The sequence below is a fragment of the Chenopodium album genome, chromosome 26 (assembly GCF_948465745.1).
Source record: "Chenopodium album chromosome 26, dcCheAlbu1.1, whole genome shotgun sequence".
NCBI classification, from domain to species: domain Eukaryota; kingdom Viridiplantae; phylum Streptophyta; class Magnoliopsida; order Caryophyllales; family Amaranthaceae; genus Chenopodium; species Chenopodium album.
In genome coordinates, this window is record NC_137859.1 from 1,813,013 (window position 1) to 1,836,101 (window position 23,089).

At 32.2% G+C, this 23,089-nt stretch overlaps 3 protein-coding genes across 3 annotated transcripts; 2 read left to right on the forward strand and 1 right to left on the reverse strand.

Annotated features, from left to right (window-relative positions):
* Window positions 1–2,640: 2,640 nt before the first annotated feature.
* Window positions 2,641–5,130, reverse strand: LOC145616135 (putative F-box/LRR-repeat protein At5g02930). Its single transcript, XM_081670835.1, has 4 exons — window positions 5,107–5,130; window positions 3,850–4,731; window positions 3,571–3,678; window positions 2,641–2,934 (listed from the first exon to the last, which is right to left on the reverse strand). The coding sequence occupies exons 1-4, from the start codon at window positions 5,128–5,130 to the stop codon at window positions 2,641–2,643; spliced, it is 1,308 nt and encodes a 435-aa protein (XP_081526961.1).
* Window positions 5,131–8,129: 2,999 nt separating this feature from the next.
* LOC145617755 (11S globulin seed storage protein 2-like) lies at window positions 8,130–10,472 on the forward strand. The gene is made up of 3 exons (XM_081672505.1): window positions 8,130–8,435; window positions 9,396–10,116; window positions 10,218–10,472. The coding sequence occupies exons 1-3, from the start codon at window positions 8,240–8,242 to the stop codon at window positions 10,369–10,371; spliced, it is 1,071 nt and encodes a 356-aa protein (XP_081528631.1). The 5' UTR covers window positions 8,130–8,239; the 3' UTR covers window positions 10,372–10,472.
* A 516-nt stretch (window positions 10,473–10,988) lies between these two features.
* LOC145616524 (monofunctional riboflavin biosynthesis protein RIBA 3, chloroplastic-like) lies at window positions 10,989–13,863 on the forward strand. Its single transcript, XM_081671262.1, has 7 exons — window positions 10,989–11,151; window positions 11,268–11,532; window positions 11,878–12,096; window positions 12,226–12,551; window positions 12,774–12,903; window positions 13,003–13,299; window positions 13,411–13,863. Exons 1-7 carry the CDS (start codon window positions 11,096–11,098, stop codon window positions 13,663–13,665), a joined length of 1,548 nt encoding a protein of 515 aa, XP_081527388.1. The 5' UTR covers window positions 10,989–11,095; the 3' UTR covers window positions 13,666–13,863.
* Window positions 13,864–23,089: the final 9,226 nt, after the last annotated feature.

A 23,089-nucleotide genomic window follows, 5' to 3' on the forward strand; every position in this document is an offset into this window, starting at 1 on the left:
GATGTTGGAGGTCGATGACGTCCACACAGCCCAATTTGCACGTAATATGCGTGATAGTTACGGATGGAGAGGCAGTATTTGTATTAATGGGGAAATCCCCTTAAATATTCGTGATTTGATTGTAGAATAATTGGGCAACATACCCCATCAAACATTTCAGATGATTTTCGGAGTACCAGTCTTTGTTCAAGGTGATTAGAGGTTGCGATGCGTATAATTAGCGTACAGAAATTGATTATTTTTTTTTGTAGAACAGAGTGCAAATATTGAATATGGTAAAACAGAGTACTGTATACCACTGGTATACATGGAATGCGGCTATTAATTTTTTTGTGTAGTGAGTAGTATTAATCAGTGGCGATTAGGTTAATGATTTTCGGTGGTTTATCGGGTGTTTCTTGAAGATTTAATCAAGAAATTCTGGGTTTGTTGAAGTTTTTTGGTATTTGAAAATTTAGACAATTTGTCGTTCCCTTTCAAGAAATTACGAAGTTTTTGAGGAATTGGTATTAATTTTTGGAGTTTCATGGTTATAACTACTGGGTAATGGTGTTCTTCTTGATGGGGTCTTCTTCTCAAGGTGAAATTGAACGTTTGTTCTCTTAAATCTGTTTCCAGAAATTATAGGTTGGAATTGTTCTCTTATGAAGTCATTGAATGAGTATGTTGTTGATGCCCGAGAATTTCATGTGTTAAAGTTGATTTTCAGTTGTTGATGTTACTTTGTTTGACTGTAAGTTTGGTGGTTCGTTTTGTTATTCTTGAAGATGGTACTGTTGAGAATCATTTGATACAATGTTGTCGATTTGGATGTGGTATGAATTGAACTGTGGCAGTGGTGTAGTGCAAGTTGTAGGTTGATATTGGATGTTGGCTTGATTACATCAATTTGGGATTGTTTTGATGTAGTTTTATATGATTGGTTGTTGTGGATATTGAGTGGTGGTATAATGTGTAAGCAGTCAGCAAGCAAGATTCCAGGGGTTAGCTCACTTCAAGTCTTTAAACTGAAAATACTTGTAATATACTTGTATAGTTTAGTAGTGTAGGTTTAGTAGTATATAAATACATGTAATAGTGATTTGTATCCAACTTTTCATTCTACCAATAATAAGATACTCACTTTCTCTTCCTCTCTTCAATCTTAAACTCCCATCTTAAACTCCCAAATTTAACAAGTGCATTGAGAATTTCTTGTGAATCAAATTTCTATTAATGAAAATTTAGTGTTTAAAATGATGGAAATTGTTCACTAAAGTGATTATGTCACTTTCGAGGATTATTTTTGACAAGTGAAGTTTACTAAAATGAATTGCATGATATGTCGTCCAATATACTTTAGTGCTCTAAAATTGGTGGAATTTAGAACAAAGTGGCTAAATTATTTAAAACCAATGTGTCATCATATCCCGAGAGAATTTATATTTTTGAAAATTACTTAAATACTTGTTGTATTTTTTCCTAAGGAAAATTTATAGTTGTGAATGTTGTGCACTATAGTAGAAGATTAGGACATAGGATGATCATTGATAGTTTATGAAATACAAGAGTGATCGGGTTAAAACCACTCATTGTGGTTATAAGCATTAGTTACCTATCGTTATGGCATATTTTTCATTGTGATGCTTAAATGAGGTTGAATTTTTGGACTTTTAATGGATTAAAGACCCATGAGGTTAGTGTTGATTGAGGCGCACTTGAGGAATTCACCATTTTTGGTTATGAGAAGGTTAGATTTAATTAAACTTTATTTCATAACCCAATATTTGGGTGGTCATATAGAGACAAATTTGATGAATCCATTGCTTTAATTTTGAGAGGATGAGCAAACACTCTTAATGATTTCATATCCCAGGGTGGTCTATTTGATAGACTTGATGGAATAACCTATGTGAGTGTGAAAGTGGCCACCTTCTATGAAAAACTTGGGCGTTTTCTCATGAGACCTAAGGTTGGGTGCGGCCATATTAAAAGCGGTAAATATTATCGCAGAGTTCACACAATACTTTTTTTTTTTTTTTTTTTTGACATCGTTCACACAATACTTTGAGACATAACATGTGTCGCAAGTTCGCAACTTATATCTTAAAGTTCAAGAATTGGGAGTTGGGAGAAAAGTTTCACAAATTGGCCAGAGCTCATTCACCAACAGTTCTGATAATGGCCAATGGGTCAAGTACTCAAGCCCAGGCCTCTCAGACAAATCTCAGCCCACCCATCTTGATTACTTGGATCCAAGCCCATTGTAATTTATTCGCAGTGTTATGGGCCGGACTATGGGTTTGTTGCCAAAGCCCAAAGGTAGTTTTCTGGTCAAAATAATAACAATAAGTATTATAAACAAAACCAGAAAAGGAATTCGGGTATGGACTATAAAAATGTCAAAACAAAAAGTGTGTTTCACCTAGATAAACAAAGACTAGAGAGCAAAATGTACATCTCATTGAGATAAATTATACTAGGAGCAAAATGTACATCTCATTGAGATAAATTATACGAGTAATTCCTAGGGTTCTGGGTAAATTTCAGACAAGTATAATGCAAAATTATTCCCAAACGACTCAGTCACATAATATTCTGAAGCATAAAACGACTCAAAACATCCCATCACAAAATCACCACATCAACATCTCTTCGAATTTATTTCGCAAGCAGCTCAGCAGAGCTTCTCGCAATTTTCAATTTATCCTTATCTTCACTGCTATACACAGTGGTTCGTTTTTTTACATATGAGGGTCGACGAGGATCAAAAATAAACTTGCTAACCATGGAAGCGTGCTGTGTTAGAAAAAGTGCAAGCTTGGAAGCAGTTGCACACCCACCATAGCCAACATACTCTATAGTCTTAAGGTGCTGATGGGAACGTATTGCATTAACTTGAGCATCCTTCGGGGCTGAATTTGTACCTTCGAACAAGGTCCTATACACGGGTAGCTGCAAACCAACATAAACTCATGTCAATACTTCCTGCCATGCCAACATTAAAGAAAAAAGTGCATTACTCAAACGAGTTATAAAAAAGCACAACATAAAACTCAAAACTTCATCTTTTGGACGGACACTAACGAAATTTTTCTTTAGCTTAATAGCCCTCAATAAATAACAAAATTCTTCTCCCTACTTGGCCACTTGTATTTTATAGGCTGCCATGAGATTGTGTTTATGAGTTTATCTTATAGAAACATCAACCGGAAAAGAAGATGGTCTTGAAAGGCCAAACAGGTAAAAGCAAAACCAACCTTGTTTCATTCCAAAATTTGTGACAGTATAAAGTGATCAAGTATTGATCTTGGAAGGATAAGGAAAAATTCTTGTCAAAGTGCAGTGTGGAGAATGTACTCGCAAAATAGTCTACAATACCAGGTTTTGTAGATGAAGATATCAACTGCTTAAAGCGAAGCAATCCAATTTACATCATAGAGTTGACACATTTTAATAGAAAAAAAATATTCAAAAAAAAAAAACAGCAAAAATAGTAATCAAAAATCATACTTGGTATTTATATAACTCAGTAAATTAAATGAGGATGCATCCTACCTTTAATTTAAATGTATGCAACAAAGGACATGCCTCAATCAAAGAGGCCAAGGAAAAACAGTCGCCATCACTTTGGAAATAAAAAATCTCCAGTTGCTTAACATTAGCAAAAGTTGGAAATCCAGCAGATGCAGAGCGTACCTACAAAATTGGAATGAATCAAAAGCATTTGGGATATACTTGTCTGTGCATCCTAAATCCCTAATAACCTATGTTACTCAGACTCGTCACTTGAGCCCGTGTTTGACATGATAATTTGAATTTGAGTAACATAAATTAGCAACATAGGAAGTATTATAGCAAGCAACTAACCATGCACCACTCAACTGAGAGTTTTTGAAGCTGAGAAGAGAAGCCAGATAGGATGTCCAAATTATGGAAAATGTGACGGCAATGTGGCCCTCCAAAAGTAGCATCCACCAATGATGTAACGTTATGATACTCCACATGAATAATAGACTCAAAAAATAGAAAAGAAGTAAGATTTGAAGCAAATATATGGAGTGCTTGAATGTTGAGAGAGTAAAAAATCTCCAAGTGTTTGAGCTTAAGAGATGTAACAACAAGTTTAGAAGGGGTGTGAGAGGTGGTCTTGCAGCAAACAAGCGATAGACGGTGAAGATTAACACAGTTAGATAGTACCCATTCAAGCAGAGGTCCATCTATAGTGACTGATTTTAAGTGAAGCGATTCAAGCGTAGTATTGACAAGCATGGCAGGGTTGGTAGTAAATATCTTAGAAAAATGGATTCTTGAATAAGCTGTCATCAAATTGATCTCCAAATTGCGAACCTCTTTACTCAAGGAAAATCTGAGCCAATTGTCAATATGAGCAGCATAAAAAGTACTCAAGGGAAAATGTATTATGAAGTTTTCAAGATATGGAGCTCCACTTGCATTTATAACCTGGTTAACACACTTAACATACTTATCCATTTCGGGTTGCCCGTATCTTGCACTAGTATATGGTGTAGTCATTGCATTTGCAATAGCAGTGGTTTCGGGGTTGTCGAAATCAAGATCCACGAGGTGAGTCCAAAGATGTCTCCACCTCTTGGAAACAAGGCTACTTCTTCCTGCTGTTTTTATATCCACTAAGGACAACATCAAGATCAACACATCATCAGGTAACCCACTAATCAAATCCCCACTCTCATCATCTTCATTTGGATCTTTATTCAGATCTATGTTCAACTGCCAATCAAGTCAACAACATTTCTTTTAATCTATCAATAGGGTATTGTTGATAAAATATCGTCACAACTAAGAACTTTGAGTACAACTTAAAAACCCAAGAATTTAGGGCTTGTTTGGCATCATTTTTGGTTTTCAGTTTCCTGTTTTTTTGAAAACTAAAAACCAAAAACAGGAAAGAAGAAAAAGGTGTTTCCACTTTTTTGTTGTCAGTTTTCAAAATTATCATGATTTTAATAAGTCTAAATGTTTTTTGATCCATTATGTAACATATGTAATATACTTTTAAAAAACAAAAAACCAAAAAACAGAAAACCACAACGATGCCAAACGGACCTTTAGGTCTCAATAATAGAGAGATTCAACAACACTCACCTTTCTTTTCTGCTTGGGAGGCATGGGCTGTTGCTCTTTACGTAAAACCCCTGAAAATCCCAAATCAATCTCGAATGTTTGTCAAAATTTTAAAAGAATTCAATAATTAATAACATAAATCTTAAGATTACTGGAATCACACTAGTATTAAAACACTATATTATATTCCCATCAAAATATGAAAAACAAAATCGAATTCGAGGAGAGATTACTCAGAGAGGATGAAGCCGCGGTCAGATCGTCTTGTAAAAACAATGGGAGGCGTTGTTGCCGGCGCGGCGATATTGCGGAGACAAGAGAGGAGAAATTTTTTTTTTTTTCAAATATCTTGAAATTCATGTCAGTATTTAAAATACAGAGTCAAATGCTTTTAAAAAAATAAAAATAAAAATAAAATACTCGTACAGAGTAAATCTTTTGTATCCCAATTTTGTACTGGAGTATAATATAATATCGCGCCTTTTGGGCCGGGCTCTAATTTGTGTGTTTTGACTTTTGAGGGACCAACAATGACAGGAGCGAGGTTATTTAAAAAAAAAAAAAAAAAACTAATGTGGAGAAATTAATATTACAGCTCCATTCTTCAATATACTCCGTAATAATCTTTGATTTTTCCACATTTACTTGCAAAATTAATATGCCTTATATGATATGATGTGATTCTACAATCTTTGATTTGTCCACATTTACTTGCAAATTTATATATATATATATATAAATTGAAGAATTGAGCTGTAATATTAATTTATATATATATATTTCCTCCGTTTTTAAATACATGCTCTATTTCTTCATACGCAGGGTTTTAGGAGAAATTAGAAAAAGTAACAAAATATGGAGGTAGTAGGGTTGATGAAACAATAAAAAAATTAAAAAAAAAATAAAAAGTAGTGGAGAGAATTGAAGGAGAGAATATGAAATTAATATTGTTGGATCCACTTGGTGAGAGAAATCAATTAAATATTGTAAAAACTTAAGGAAATGGAGCAAATATTTAAAAACGAAGGGAATATAACTTACGGTTCGTTTGACATCGTTGTGCTTTTCTGTTTTTTTATTTTTTAAAAGTATATTATACATGTCACATAATGAATCAAAAATTATTTTAAATTATTAAAATCATAATAATTTTGAAAACTGACAACAGAAAAGTGGAAACACCTTTTTTTGTTTTCTTTTTTTGGTTTTAAGTTTTTAAAAAAACAGGAAACTAAAAACCAAAAATAATGTCAAACAAGCTCTTAATTTGAGTGATCATATATACTACTCCCTCCGTTTCATAATGATGTTCCTATTTCGTAAGTCGATACAAATTTTTACCCATCTTTGACCGCATATATCTATCTCACACTAGCAAAAAATATAAAAATTAGATATTAATAATCTACTCATTTAGAGATTCCCTCTCTTTTTAAAAAGTCAAAGATTCCAACACAAGAACATTAAAATGGAACGGAGGGAGTACATACTACATAATTATATTTCTACGATTTATCTTATGGTTTTCATTATCGTTATATTTCATTAATCCTAACTTATCTAAAGTAATCATTTTCAATTTTATCCAAAACATATTCGAAAAGTAGTAAAGAGTTGCCTTTTAAGTTGGAAAGTAAATATTGGATGATGTGTATAATCCACTTTTACAAAAAATGTAAATAAAAAATCACCGTATAAGGCATATTATCCTCACTAATTTGCAAGTAAATGTGGACAAATCAAAGATGGTAGAATCACATCATATCATATCATATTACTGATATATAAAGCTAAACTTTTAACCAGACCACGAGACAACGATACTTGGCATTCTAATTTTTTACCAAGTATCGCGCCACGTTGGATAGATTTAAATAGACTTTATAAGATAAAAAAGTTAGTTTATGATTTTATTTGGATAGAATTGTAGGATAAAATTGTTAGTTTAGAGTTTTATTTTCGATAAAATAACAATATTTCAATGTACAAATTGAATTATAATTTTATTCATAAAAATTATTAGATTATAATTCTAAAAAATTATCATATAAATTTATTTTTTATATCATAATATTTTTTAGAGCGAAAGAAATAGTTCAAAGCGTAAAGAAATAGTTCAACCTAAAGAAATGTTCAACCCTTGCCCAAAGTTTTGGGTTCGGGTCAACCCAATGGGCTCTGAACATTTATTTTATTTAATTCATTTTTAGCTAATTTTTAATTTTTTTTAATGTATTAAATCGAACATTTCCACCAACATTATTATTAGTCAGTACTGGATGAAGCCCGTTCATCGCACGGTTTGTTTGAATTTTTTAAAATAATTTTTTTATATATATATATTTATGTGCTAAAATTTGTTATATAAATATTTAAATAAAATTCCTGATATCAAAAGATAATATTTTATATTTAATTAATTCAAACTGGAAAATATCATTCGTCAATTTTGCTTACGTGTCATTTAAATTTTTTAATTCTAAAAGAAATTAATAATCTCGTATTTAATTGGCTATCACTAAAATTTATTATCGTACGTGGCGCTGAAAAAATAAAATCCTACGTGGCTCTCTACAAACTCGGGAAAAAACTCCCCTTTATATATATATATATTAGATATGCCTATTAATTGTCACAAAAGCACATCAATTCCTAACTTATACTCGTATTTTAATAATATAAAAGTTAAGACCTATTATAGGAGTATTACTTTTCCTCATTCTAAAAAATTCGTACGGGCAATTTCCTTGTTCCCAGTGATTCTTTTCTTAAGGGTAATTACATAATTTTAAATTAATAATAATTTATCTTCTTTTACAAATTGTTTATAAGTCTAAATTTGTAACAGTTAATTATTAAAAGTATAAACCGATAAATTAAAGCAAATATTGACTCATAATAGAGGCATAATAAATTGATTTTATCGTTAATCCTAAACATAATCCATTATTCTGTTTTTATCAAAATCTCTTACGAAGTATTCCCTTATTTATACTCTCCTAATCACCCTATAATTAATATCACCTATTTTTGCTATAAATACCCTTTAAACCCACCTATTCTCTCACTCAATTCTCAAACAAAAACGTTCGTCAAAAAAAAAGAAACCCTCAAAAAAAAGTTTTGATTTTTCGATAAAAAAAACAGAGAAAAAATGGAGCTTGATTTGTCCCCAAAATTGTCAAAGAAGATCTATGGAGGTGAAGGTGGTTCCTACCATTCATGGAATCCTTCTGAACTTCCCATGCTTAAAGAAGGCAACATTGGAGCTGCTAAGCTTTCCCTTGAAAAATACGGATTTGCCCTTCCTCGTTATTCTGATTCATCTAAAGTTGCTTATGTTCTTCAAGGTATAATCTTTTTCAATCTTTATTAATTTGCTTCTTTGATTTTTGATTGCCCTTTTTTAAAAAATTGATTTTGATGATTTGTTATGATGTAATTTGGATTTGAGTTAGTGGGTGTCATGCATGTTGATTAATTTAATTTGGAAATTTGATTTTGCGCATTATTTTATTATAGCCATTGTTAGTGTTAATTTGTATCGAAAGTCAATGCATGTTCTGTATTTTGTTTAATTTTTGTGATCAATTTAGTAAAAAATAAATTATTTAATGATAATAATGTTTGATGTTACTTGAAGTTGATAGCTTTGTGGGTTCCAATAATCTCTAAATTGTTTAGGGTTTTGTCGGGATAAATGATTATTATTCTTGAATCTTGATTGATTTCAATTAATATAATGATTTTGGTTGATTGATCATTCAGTCTTTGAATAATTAATGTAAACTCACCCTTGAAAAGGATGTTTTTCGAAAGAAATATTGTGTGATCTTAATCTTTAGAATTGTTCGATGTCCATTGATCGTGATTTTGATTGATGGGTGCTTTATATTTTCTTGAAATTATATGAAATACCATATAGTATAAATTAAGACTAATTTTATGTAATCGTGTGTTACTCTGTATTCATATTAGATGTATGATACTATGATTATTTATTGGTTATAATTACAATATTGGCACGTTAAAACAAACAACTAAATAATTGGAGGGATACTACATACTACAAAGTATATTATAATTGTGGCCTATTATTAGGGGAAGATGTAATGAAAATAATTGTTTAATCTACGTAAACACAGATTTATGCTCCCTCGCTTAGTCAATGGACAACCTTAAATTTATTAAGGATTAACTATCAGATTCAAGAGGCTGTTAAATATCTTTTGTTTAATGTATTTGTCTGAACATGTTTACAAATAATTGTGGTTGATAAATCTTTTGTATGTTTTGTGATTGTGTTTTAGGTGAAGGAGTAGCTGGAATTGTCCTTCCTGAGCAAGAGGAGAAGGTGATTGCAATCAAGAAGGGAGATGCAATCGCGCTTCCTTTTGGTGTGGTCACCTGGTGGTACAACAAAGAGGACACCGAACTAACCGTCCTCTTCTTGGGTGAAACCTCCAAGGCCCACAAGCGCGGTGAATTCACTGATTTCTTCCTCACCGGTCCTAATGGAATCTTTACTGGATTCACACCCGAGTTTGTTAGCAGGGCATGGGACTTGCCTGAAGATGTTGTCAAGACCCTTGTCAGCAACCAATCCTCTAAAGGCATTGTCAAGCTTAGCGAGTCCCACAAAATGCCTGAACCCAAGAAGGAACACCGTGATGGAATGGCATTGAACTGTGAGGAAGCTCCATTGGATGTTGACATCAAAGGTGGTGGAAAGGTGGTCGTCTTGAACACCAAGAACTTGCCTTTGGTGGGCGAGGTAGGCCTTGGGGCTGACCTTGTTAGGCTCAATGGCAAAGCTATGTGCTCTCCAGGGTTCTCTTGTGACTCTGCCTACCAAGTGACTTACATCGTCAGAGGAAGTGGTCGAGTTCAAGTAGTCGGGGTTGATGGTAAGAGGGTGTTGGAGACCAGGATCACAGCAGGCAATCTGTTCATTGTGCCCCGGTTTTTTGTTGTCTCAAAGATTGCAGATGATGATGGCTTGGAGTGGTTTTCTATCATCTCTACTCCAAAGTAAGAAACAGAATCCTTTCTTTTGTATTAGTTGAGTTGCCTTGTGTTATTGAGACTCAAGATAGATTTTCTAACATAACTTTTTTTTGTGGTGTTTGCAGCCCTGTTTTCACACACTTAGCAGGGAAGACTTCAGTCTGGAAGGCATTATCGCCTCAAGTGCTGGAAGCCGCCTTCAAGGTGCCTGCTGAGATCGAGCAGCAATTCCGCTCAACAAGGACTTCAGATGAAATTTTCTTCCCCCCTCCAAATTAGGAAAATGAATGCTGAGTACTTATCAGAAATTGATACTGTGGTTGGAGTATTTGAATAAGTGATTTTCGCATATAGGCTTGAGATTTTAATTAATTATGGATTCTGTTTTGAATGTTTAATAAGAAATTTTATGGTTTTTTCGTGAAATTTTGTGTGGTTTTGTGATTATTATTAATTTCACGAAGGACAGAAGAAGGAAAGGGGAGTAGGTTAAGTTATGTTCCATATTAGTTTTTATTGAACCGTTAAGTTATGTTCCATAATAGTTTGTCAAGGAAGAAATTAGTTCAAGTAGAATTACCTAAATTATATCGTAACTAAAGCAAATTCCAATAAACAGATATGGATCAATATGGTACTATATGGTTTTCTTCTTTTTTTACAATAGCATATTTTGGCAAAACAAGAGAGTGATGGATAGCTCAAGTGGTTAGAGCTTTCTTTCCAGTTTCAAGAGATCGTAGGATCAATTTTCACCCGCCCTTGCGGCTCTCAAAAAACTAATTTGGCAAAACAATCACGTTACGTTAGTAAATGAAAAAGACAAAACTCGATAGCTATATCGTCCACTTCAAACACACAAAACGCAATCCAAAACTAGAGGTGAGACTTCTCTTATCAAAACATTTATAATTGAAAACAAAATATGGAAAACCATGAACTTGCCAAAGCTCTAGTTTAGCAACACATTCTTATTGGCTGTAAACTCATTCAACTCACTTAAATGGGCTCCATCCCCTGTACTCATCCTATATTTCCTAATATTTCCACTCGATCAAGGTATTATCATAGATTTTTTTTTTTGTATTTTCTTTTTTTTTTGAAACAAGGTATTATCATAGATTAATCCAAGTTCAAGCTAATATTTTTTACACCTTTTTTTGACATAATTTCAGCTTACCCAGATCTTTGTTCTTTAGACACAATAAAAGATGGTGGAATTTGAGTTGCTGGGCTTCTAACTTTGATGATCAGAGTTCATATAATTTCGAAAATCAAAATGGGGCTTTGAATAATTCAGCTTCTTTTAGCACATTAGGTGCTAAAAGTACCTCAGAATCCATTGATTTTTTTGTTAGTGATGCTGAAGGTGATCCTGATTGCCCCGCCAAAGGTTATTCTTCTATTGATCAAGCTCTCATCACTCTGAAACAAGGAAAGGTTAAAGCTTTTTACCCTACCAAATCGCCATTCTGTTTTAATTCTTTAGTTTTATCATCACATATGTTTGTCGTAATAGCAAAATCTTGTATAAGACGATCTTACATTCTAGGGGTGACTCATGGTTCGCTTTGAATATTCATGATCAACTAGTGTATGTGTGAACCTTTAGGTGTAATATATGAATGCATAGGATTTATGTAATAGTACTTGTATAACTTCTAGTGTAACATAGTCAATTTGCGTTACATATTTGATTATTCCATTGCCAAGTGAATTTTAATTAAGGGTTAATGTGTGCATTTTGTAATATCCAAAATGGTTGGTAACCTGTCAAAATACCAGTTTGTGATTGTTGTAGATGATGAAAATGAAGACGAAGGAAATCTAGTAATGGCAGCATCATTAGTCAGTCCCCAAGCCATGGCCTTCTTGGTCAAACATGGAACAGGAATCGTGTCGGTGGGAATGAGGGGGGATGATCTTGTAAGGCTAAAGCTTCCTCTTATGTCACCAGATAGCGAAAATGCAGACTCTGCTGCTCCTACTTTCACTGTCACTGTGGTATGTATCTCAGATGGACAGTTCTGCTTTTGCTTTAACATTGAATCATAAGACAGATAGGGCCAAAATATTTAGGTGCATGTTATTATATTGTATGAGTAAATAATTTGATTTGTTACGGACTTTAAGGATGCTAAACTGGGCACAACAACTGGTGTATCAGCTTCAGATAGGGCAAAAACAGTTGCTGCACTTGCATCCCCGGACTCTAAACCCGGAGATTTCAGGAGGCCTGGTCATGTTTTCCCCCTCAAGTATAGGAATGGTGGGGTTCTAAGGAGAGCAGGACATACTGAAGCTTCTGTTGATTTAGTTATGTTGGCTGAATTAAGACCAGTTTCAGTTCTTTCGGCCATAATTGATCAAGATGATGGTTCATTGGCCTCTTTAACCACTCTAAGAAAACTATCTTTGGAGCACAACATTCCTATAGTCTCCATCACTGATTTAATTAGGTAAAATATACAGAATCCTATTTATATTTGTAGCTGATCATTGAACAAGGTTGACATGACATGAACTGTCAGCGAGTCAGGCCAATAAAGCCGCCAATATTGGGGTGTGGCCTAGCCCATGAGGCCATGATCAGCTCTTGTCACAGCTAATTCTTATACACTATCGAGTATTTTTCTGTAGGTGAGTACATTCTAGCTTCATGTGTTTGTGATTGGTATCAGATATAGAAGAAAAAGGGAAAGATTAGTAGAAAGAACTGTGGTTTCAAGGGTTCCAACAGATTGGGGACAATTTGATGCTTACTGCTATCACTCCAAGTTAGATGGAATTGAGCATGTAGCTCTTGTAAAGGTGTTAACTAGATGCTTATTGTTCTTCAAAAACCTCGGTTCATTCATTTCTAAGTCCTATTTTAAGGCACTAAATCTAATCTTCAACCTATATATATAGGGAGACATAGGAAATGGTCAAGACATCCTAGTAAGAGTTCATTCCGAGTGCTTAACAGGTGATGTATTTGGTTCTGCACGATGTGACTGTGGAAACCAATTAGCTCTAGCAATGGAACTGATTAAGAAAGCAGGAAGAGGGGTTTTTCTTTATTTACGAGGCCATGAAGGGCGAGGAATTGGCTTAGGACATAAACTCCAAGCTTATAACTTGCAAGACCAAGGCCATGACACCGTTGAAGCCAACCTTGAACTAGGACTGGCTGCTGATGCGCGTGAATATGGTATTGGTGCACAGGTAGTTTTTCATGCTAATTGCAATTTTTCTTTAACAATGAGTCAATGAGCATGTGTATACATTTTCAACTTTGAATCTTATACTCAAAATGTTTGCAAATTTCACTGGCAGATTCTGAGGGATATTGGGGTTCGAACCATGAGGCTCATGACCAACAACCCGGCAAAATTCACTGGCCTAAAGGGTTATGGCTTGGCTGTGGTAGGACGGGTTCCTGTCTTAACACCTATAACTAATGAAAACAGGAGGTACTTGGAAACCAAGCGTGTTAAGATGGGGCATATGTATGGATCTAATGTACAAGAATCATCGACGGGTCTTGTTGATCCGTTGGATACACAAGAGAGTGACGAAGAAACAAGTTGAGTTTTTTTAGTATGTTCATAAATGCCTCCTAAACATACCATTTTTTTGTCAAAACAGTTTAATCTTTTTATTATTATAGGAGAAAAGTTATACTTGTATCACTCTTTGCAAAAACAACTATAATTACACAAGCAAGTACAGTATATGAAATTAGCTTGTACAAGGTCATATACTCATATTCCAGATTCTGAATCATAATTTTGTCATATTCGATTTCATTTTTTATAGGCCCATTTTCGATTTCAACCCATAAATATATCTGAGGCCCATCTACCGAGTATATCATTGGCCCATAGTCAAACTACATGAGTCTCACACATACACATGCACATTACACATTACACGGACCTAAAACTCTAAAAGGGCGCAGATTTTTATCACAATATATGCTTTAAGTCTTTAACGATTAAATTTTGCGCTCAATTTTATTGTGTATCAAATACATTAACAATTTAACATAACCTCTAATCGAAATAATTATTTTCTACTTTGATCTAGTACTCGATAATTACTATACGAGCCAGGGTGCAAATATAAGAATGGACACATTAATGCTAAATAAAATTTATTTCAATTAATCGAAAAATAAAGATTGTGAATAAATAACAATAATAACTTTAATAGTCATTCTAATTCTAATTTCACTAAACCAATCAGAATTATTCTACGAATATTAAATAAACAATAAAATAAATACCAAATAAAAAATATAAATTATTTTTAGTACTCTAAAGTCTCATTGTGTCGTGGTCGCTTGCTCATTGAAACAGGCACAGGAGGAAGTTGTGGATCATACGCTAGTTGTGGTGGATTCGACCACTCGGGTAGTGGTCCGGCCACCAAAAGAGAGTCAAGAGTAGGACCTGCCTCAATCACAGACTGTAGAAGCTTCCCTTTCTCAGGCTTTCTTTTCCCTTGTGCTAAACTGTCCAACACACTTGGATCATAACTTGAGTTAGTACACTTCATTAGGTTATCAGAATTACCTAAGTAGCTTACGTCAGAAGAAGAACCAACGTCGAAGAATGAATCCATGGACGATGATGAATTAGCCATGCTCGAGTTGACCTTATTAGCCGAGAGGTTGGCATTGTTATCAAAGAAGGGACTTTGAGAAGACATGGTATGAAAATTTGTTTTGTGGTTTGGGCTAAGGTGATTTGTACCAAATTGTTGTTGATGTGTTGGTAGAGTGATTGGCGGGTTAGAGGTAAGGTTGCATGCATTTGAATCAGTGTGGACTTGGCCAATAACGGAACCTTTTGTTGGTAGGGTGATTGAAGGATTAGAAGTAAGGTTGCGTGGATTTGAATCAGTCTGGACCTGGCTAACAACGGAACCTATATTAGGTTGTTCTTGTTTATTTGGTATACTTGTTAACGTGTTTGTTGTTGTTGTTGTCATCGTTGTTGATGGTAATGAACAAGTGCAGGGTTTATTATAGCCCTTGGCCACCGAAAGTACGCGCAATTGGTGTTTTAGTTCATCTCTTTCCTTGTAGGCAAATTCCAAGAGATAAATCAATTTCTTGACATTCTCCATGTTAAGTTTTTCCTTTTCAATTTTTTCTTTTCTTGCCTGTTCATGTTCATTCGTCACACGTAGAAGCTGCATCCTTAGATCTTCCTCGGTCTGCAAATCAATCGTACGTAATAAAATTCAGTACATAAAACATCATAGGTTATAACATTGACTACATTGTAACATTAATCCTCTGTTTCCTCTGTTTCTCGACGTGGAAAATAAGTGTACATCCGAACATGCATGCATGTATAATTATTCAAAAGTTAGGAGAAAGATTAAATCAACAACATGATAAACCTATCAAATTACAAATCCATTCAAGTCAAAAAAACAAAAAACAAAAATTGGTTATTTTTTGAATGATGGTATAAAGCTTGGAAAATAGTCAACCGGCCGCCATACATGATATACTGTGTACTAACTACTAACACTAGATAATTAACCTAGCTAGAACATTCTCTGCATCAAGTACGAGTATTCATAAACGAAAGCGAATTGAATCAAATGAAATTTCAATACTAGAACATCCTAGCATGCTAGATTTCTAGGTACAATGCTCCATTACCAACCTCCCATAAGGTTGTTCAATGTCCTTGTGTCGGGATCGGATAACTAACTAGTAACTACTAAAGAAACAAGACATTGAATCATTAAAAAAGAAAAAGAAAAAGAAAAAGAATGTAATATAAGAAAAGAAAGGTGCTTGATAAACAAACCTCATCAAAATTCCACAAGAAAGTTAAATCTTCCACATTCTCTAAGTTATCCATGATATGATCTTATCCTAGGCAATATTATGAATGTAGTAGTAGGAAGTTTAGAGAAATAAAAGGGAGAGAAAGTATAGTGTAAGAGAATTAGATATTGGTGAACTGTATGAAATTTATAATATATAGTTGAAGAATTTATAATATAAAGACAATAAAAGGGCGGTGTGTTTAAGAATTTTATGATCCTATCCATATAATTAAGAGGATAGAGCAGAAAATAAAATTTGGGGAAATCATTTTATTAAAGGAAAATAGCTTATAAAATTTTCCATGAAATTAAGATTTTCTTTGGTAGAATCCAGTTAATTTACCATATATTTGACTAATTTTCCTTGTTTTGATGTGATCTACGGAGTACTATTTATTTTCACTTTCTTTCTAAAATGTTTTTTTTTTTTTTTTTTTTGATTCCAGCTAATTATTTCTGTCACGCGTTTTGTTTTTAAATAAATTTCTTAAAAGTTGAAATTTGCATGTAATTCTTTACTTGCATGATCTTTGAGAATTTTGAGTGGTACGTATTAAAGAAAGTGAGAGATTTGCTGCCATTTTGAGGGTTTTCTTCTTCTTTTTTTTGTAATATTTTCTTTAAAAAATTGAGAGGACTTTCCTGAAAATTATACAGTGGGCTATTTAGGGCCTGTTCACATTTACTTAATTTCAGTTCAGTTCAGGTCCAATCAGTTCAACTCTTAATTTCTCTCTCACATAAAATATTCATTTCAGCTCAATTCAGTTTAGTTCAGTTCCAATCAGTTCAGTTCAGTTCAGTTCACTTCAGTTCAGCTCAATTCAGTAAATATGAACAGACCCTTAGTAAATCCTTTTTTGTAATCTTTTTTCTTTTTACCTTATATCCAAAAAATAGGTACCGAGTATATCCTTCTAACCTCTATTTAGCAAATATGAAGATCGGAGTACTTTTTTTTTTTTTCTTTGAGCAAAGTAGTACAACTTTGTGCAAGTAAATTAAAATTGTAAAAATGTTGACACGAACGAAATAATACTATATAGTCATATAGACTATTAACCTTATTAAATCGCTCTAAATTTTTACGGGAATAATGTAGGTGATGTTAATTATGATCTATCCATTAAAGTGATGGTGAGAAGAATGGAAAAAAAAAAAAGAAAAAAAAAAAAAAAAGGGAATGCAATAATGACATACGAGTTACAGAATCCAGTTAGATTGCCTTAATTATTCCAAGCTCTCACCTTACAATAAGTTTACATTATTAATATTCCTTCCTTGATGTGATCCACCTCTTTCCTCTAAACCCTTTTCTATCCTAAGCTAGCTTAGCTTGGCAGCTTGTAATTATCTACTTGTATCTTTTTACTATTACGCGTTTTCTCCCTTAAACTTTCCATAAAGTTGAAATTTGCATGTAATTAGCCATCATTATTATAGAATATAGATAAGAAGCCAATTTTTTGATACATTCATTTGTAAGGAGTATGTATTTTATTAGAAAAATTAGCTTTAAGGGCTATTGTATATTTGTATGTAAAGGATCAAGCATATAATATTTCTTGTAAAAAAGATTACGGAGTATATTATTTTAACTTCTTTTTTTCTTAGAATATTTAAACTTTTTTTTTTTCTTAGAACGAAAATTTTAACTACATTTACGTATTATGGAGTAAGGATGACATGATTTTTTTTTTTTTTGAGAAAAGAGTAAGGATGACATGATTGACATCTAATATAATAACAAAAACTCGCAATAATATTATTTTTCTAAGTAAGACAGGGCGGCACTTGAAATTTATTGTACTTATCGGTTCAAAACTTCTTGTTAAGGAGTAATGAGACAGCAGACGCTAGTGCATGGCATATTGTGGATATTATTTGTTCTCCTATCTTAAGGATGCATAGCCATATCTCTCTTCATTATCGTTGAACTAGTGAACAACCATACGCAGCAAACTAAAGTATTGCGGAAAAAAAATTAGCTTCTTTTTTTTTAATTTTTTTTTTATTTGAAAATTGACTTTTTTTTAAAAAAAAAGATAAATGTCAATAAGATTTTGTCATTCAACCATTTTTCTTGTATATAAGCCTATAAGGAATAGCATACTATATACTTGTATAAATAAATAAATATATACTTATAAAAAAATGTAAATAATTAATTTTTAACAATAAGCATATAATATTGTCTACTATGGTTGATTACTTACTAAATTGTTAGAAAACAATGGTGATTAATAATTAATTAAAAAAATAAAATAATGTGTTTAGTATAAAACAAAAAACCAATCCCATAAAACTATATTGTGACAAAGACAATGAATGTGGACTGGGGAGAATTCCGTCGCAAAAAAATGACTATTTTCTTTCTTATTACCCGACAAGCGCCTTAACTTATTTTATATATTTTGTTAGTAAGCAACTAAGCACCTTATTTAATAAATTACTTGCTTCAAACAATAACCATATAATTCAATCTCATCCGTTAGATTGATTATAATTTCATCAGCATATCGACTTATCGGCTTAAGAAATAAGGGTCTGTTTACATTTACTAAATTGAGCTGAACTAAACTGATTGGAGCTGAACTGAACTGAACTGAAATGAGCTGAAATTAATATTTTATGAGAGAGGGAAATTAGGAGCTGAACTGAACTGAACTAATTGGAGCTTAACTAAACTGAACTAAACTGATTGGAGTTGAAGTGAACTGAAATTAAGTAAATGTGAACAGGCCCTAAATTGTTCCTTTTTTTAAGAAAATGTTTGTCGGTTTTTCTATCGCTAAAGAAACTTATAATTGTAAACTACAATAATGTTTGTCTTTTGAAGTAATTCTACTTGAGTGGCTGGTTTATGTTTCAAAGCATACAAATTAAATAGATCATTAATAATAAATTTAATTTTTTTTTTTAGATCACAAGAAGATAAATTTTGATGTTGAAAATCAAACGTTATTATTTCTAATACTTAATTCGTAATGGAATTTTTCTACAAGTTTATAAGATAGGTTGATTTCTAATTTGTAAATCGTAATATTACAATCCTTGAGTCCTTGGCTTCTTGCATGTTAATATGTTATACCTTGTTATATAACTACATGGAGTACGTAAGGAGTGTTATATACTACTCATACGTAGTATTCCTCTTTTCCTAATAACACCGTGCGTAGTAATAAATTCAAATCATTGATATATTCAATTAATAATATATCCTGTGTTTTAGCATGGATAGATTGCTATTACTCGTATCCTCTAGTAGTTATAATAATACAACATACTCTTTGTTATTGATCTTGGTATATAAATACATGAAGTAAGGAGTATTATATACTCATACGTATGTATTCTTCTTTAATTTCCCTAAGCCCTAAACTAAGGGTGTACTAGTTATACATCATATCCATTATTTCCTTGTTCTTTGTTTATCAAAATTATAATGCAAGTTAGTGCTTAATCCCCGACTAAAGAAAGTGCTTAATTGACCACTAATCATTATATTAATAAGGTCCAAAAATTTTCTATATTATCTATCAAGTATGTGATGTGATACATTTGTCCCACATTGATCATCAAATGGAATTTTTTTGTGATGTTTGATTTTCCACGACCTATCTCATTTGACAATACAACTCTAGTTATTACTTACTTGCCCAAATTATTAATGTCTCTCAAAAGATCATTAGTAATATGTGATGATTATTGATTAGCGTGCATGTTAATTAGAGTCGAGAGATATGAAATTTAGTCATAAAAACTTTTACTTTTGAAATTTTAATTCGTCATATAATTAGATAACAGTGTTTAAAAGAACAAAAGTTTGTTCTCGTTAAACTTTTCCAATTGATTTTCTTAAAATTAAAATAGTTTGGAATTCTCTACATATCATTTTTTTTAAGTTGTATATCCAGTTTTTTTAAATACACTTGTATACTATTTTTCTGGTTTTTTTTAGTTGACATTATTTGACTTTTACATTTATACAAACTAGGGTCTATTTACATTTACTGATCGAGCTGAACTGAACTGATTGGAGTCGAACTGAACTAAACTGAACTAAGCTGAAATGAATATTTTATGAGAGAGGGAAATTAGGAGCTGAACTGAATTGATTGGAGCTGAACTGAACCGAACTGAACTAAACTGAACTGAACTGAACTGAACTGAAATTAAGTAAATGTGAACAAGTCCTATATTACTGAACTAAACTGAACTAAAATTAAGTAAATGTGAACAAGTCCTATATTTTAACTTCATTTAATTATATCATCTTTTATAGAATTGAATGATTATATTTATAGTTGAATTTTTTTTTATACTATATATTTAACTCAATTTTTTACAATGAAAAAAAAAAAAGGACAAGGGAAGTATAAGTGAAATAACAACTTACCAGTAACCATAATAGGCGTTAGCCGTTGGTTTTCTACTGTTGAGTAAGGGGAGGGGCCTAGCTAGCTAGGCATACAAATGTAGGCAACACAGGTGCAACTTTTTCTACTTGAAGTAAAATCTTTATTAGATTAATTTATCATTATTAATAATTAAAGCACCAAAAATGGTCCAGAAAAGTAAAGACAGGCTCCACTTTCGTCCCCTTGGATCCCTTAAACGAGTAACGACTTTACCTGTCGGTTCAATCATAATATATATTTGATCAATTAAATAATACAAGTACTTTGGGGTAAAATAATCACTTCATTAATTTGTAATGAACATTTTAACTTTGGGGTAAAATTATAACCGATAAAGTTTAGAACGGCCAACCCTTGTTTTTTACCTTTTGATTTTATGCTTAAAGCCGTACCAAAAACTTTTATGAGTTAATCCAATAATGCCTTCATGTTGTTAGCTTTTTAATGCTATAATAATAAGATATGATTACTTTCTTGTTACAACCACAAGTATAATCTTGTTTATAGATTTTTCTTTTTGTAATAACTTTTAACTTTTACTGTAATTATTTATTATGAAAATAATTACGGAATAAAAGTTAAAACTAGAATATAATTATGACAATCAATCATATCTAAATGCTACAAACTAGTAATAATATTAATCTACTCCGTAGTTATTTTGAAACCCACCCCTGCCCCCCGAAAAAAAGAAAGAAAAAAAAAAACTTGACTTGTCATCTCTTACACTTGAAAGAAAATGTATTGGTTACAACGATTGTTAAGAATTTTTTCTGAATTGACCATGTTTAAAATGATATGCTAATTTCACTATAATTCAATCACATTTGTACACTTATTTGATTTACTTGAATAAACTATTAGCAAACAAACTATTAGCAAATTGTTAGATTCATCTCACTAGAGATACTTGCACTTTTCGTTGGTATGAGATATAAAAAATAAAAAAAATTTATAAAAAAAAAGACAGAAAAATTCTTACCTAGATGACTAGATGTGATATTCTTCCTACTCAAATTAATTTTACCTCACAAAAAGCATTTAAGTGAGAAATGAGAAAAAAAATCATCAACTTATCATGTTGTAGATTATAATTAATTTGAATATGTAAAACAAGTTTGTGATACTCCTTTATTTATTCATAGCGCATAAAAGTAAAAATATTTCATTTTATTTGAGAATTGGGTAAGTTTTACTTATGAGCAACACTTAATTATTTTAGGGAAATTCTCATTGGTAGCAACAAACTATTGCACATTCTCATTGGTAGCAAAAAAATTTTAAAAGTCTCTTAAATAGCATTAGTAATCTAATTATTCTCTAATGTAGCATTATTTTACTAAAACTAACATAATTAAGTTAATTGGAGTAACCATGGTTACATAATTTCCCTCCAACACAATTAAAACAATTTCCCTCCCTCAAAAACTAGGGTTCTTATATAAAACTCCTATTTCCCCAATTTTTCTAACTTCCATCTTCTTCTTCCTCTGAATTTTGTTTCCCTCTTCTTCTCTGTAATTTTTTTCTTGCGAATTAAGCTAGTTGAGATGGTGGAAAAGTGAGAATATACACCTTGCATTTGTTCCTTAATCCGTCTTGCATTCCTAGTTGTCCTTAAAGCCTTAGCATCTTTAAAAATTTGACTTGGGCTATTAGCATCATACACCCATATGTGTATCTCATTCTTTCCAGCAAAGTCATAGAACATCTTCATTAAGTCTTGATCACTATTAAGATAGTGGTAATTTTTGTTATGCATATATCTAAATGTAGGGAATTTGGACATTTCAATATGTCGTTCAACGGCATAATCCCAATAATCTATGATCACATCGATAAGGTTTGTCTTATCGATGTCCTGGACAACAACATCTACATCACCACTTTTAAACTTGAATTTCAACACAATAGCATCACCCATTCTGCATTTATTAAACCAAATACACATCTCAATTCAACATGCAACATTAACTCAATAAATTCGTAACATTCAACTTATTTTGGACATAACTAACAACCCTAAAAATACACAAGAATTTCTCCATTACAACCACACGAATTGACATATAAAAACCCAAAACAAACCACACACCAATTAACAATAAAACATACCCTAAATTACAAGAAAGATTCAAAATTTCAGCACATAAAAACCCAGATCTTAAATAATCATCCATGAAAAAAACAGATCAATTATAACAACAATACATTTCAATTCGAAAAAACAGAAAATTTAGGGTTCAGATAGGATGACATACCGTCCCAAAGTCAAAATTCAGCACCTTGGAGAGATTAGGATTGAAATTGGTATATTAATGATTGTTGTTTAGCGCTCGAAAATCATCAACGCAGCAGCAAGTAATACGTTCGAAAGTGTTCAACGGCAAAGTCTTCAATGAATGGGCCTTTATTAATTGATCAGTGGGATGCATTTACAAAATTAAAAGGGGGTATTTTAGTCCATTCCATATTATGTAACCATGGTTAGTCCAATTAACGTAATTATGTTAGTTTTAGTAAAATAATGCTACATTAGAGAATAATTAGATTACTAATGCTATTTAAGAGACTTTTAAAAAAAATTTGCTACCAATGAGAATGTGCAATAGTTTATTGCTACCAATGAGAATTTCCCATTATTTTAAAACGAGTATATTTTTGCCATGCACTCGTTTTAACAATTTTTAGTGCACATTCATCTTCAAAAAAATAAAAAATAAAAAAAACAAAAAACAAAA

Excerpts from the sequence above, each read along its gene's own strand:
- LOC145616524 (XM_081671262.1), top strand. The coding sequence starts at position 11,096 with ATGGGCTCCATCCCCTGTACTCATCCTATATTTCCTAATATTTCCACT. Across the intron at positions 11,533-11,877 it reads TCACTCTGAAACAAGGAAAG|TTTGTGATTGTTGTAGATGA; the intron begins GTTAAAGCTTTT and ends TCAAAATACCAG. Across the intron at positions 12,097-12,225 it reads CTACTTTCACTGTCACTGTG|GATGCTAAACTGGGCACAAC; the intron begins GTATGTATCTCA and ends ACGGACTTTAAG.
- LOC145617755 (XM_081672505.1), top strand. The coding sequence starts at position 8,240 with ATGGAGCTTGATTTGTCCCCAAAATTGTCAAAGAAGATCTATGGAGGT. Across the intron at positions 8,436-9,395 it reads AGTTGCTTATGTTCTTCAAG|GTGAAGGAGTAGCTGGAATT; the intron begins GTATAATCTTTT and ends ATTGTGTTTTAG. Across the intron at positions 10,117-10,217 it reads TCTATCATCTCTACTCCAAA|CCCTGTTTTCACACACTTAG; the intron begins GTAAGAAACAGA and ends TGGTGTTTGCAG.
- LOC145616135 (XM_081670835.1), bottom strand. The coding sequence starts at position 5,130 with ATGCCTCCCAAGCAGAAAAGAAAG. Across the intron at positions 4,732-5,106 it reads CTCCCAAGCAGAAAAGAAAG|TTGAACATAGATCTGAATAA; the intron begins GTGAGTGTTGTT and ends CTTGATTGGCAG. Across the intron at positions 2,935-3,570 it reads CCTTGGCCTCTTTGATTGAG|CTACCCGTGTATAGGACCTT; the intron begins GCATGTCCTTTG and ends GTTGGTTTGCAG.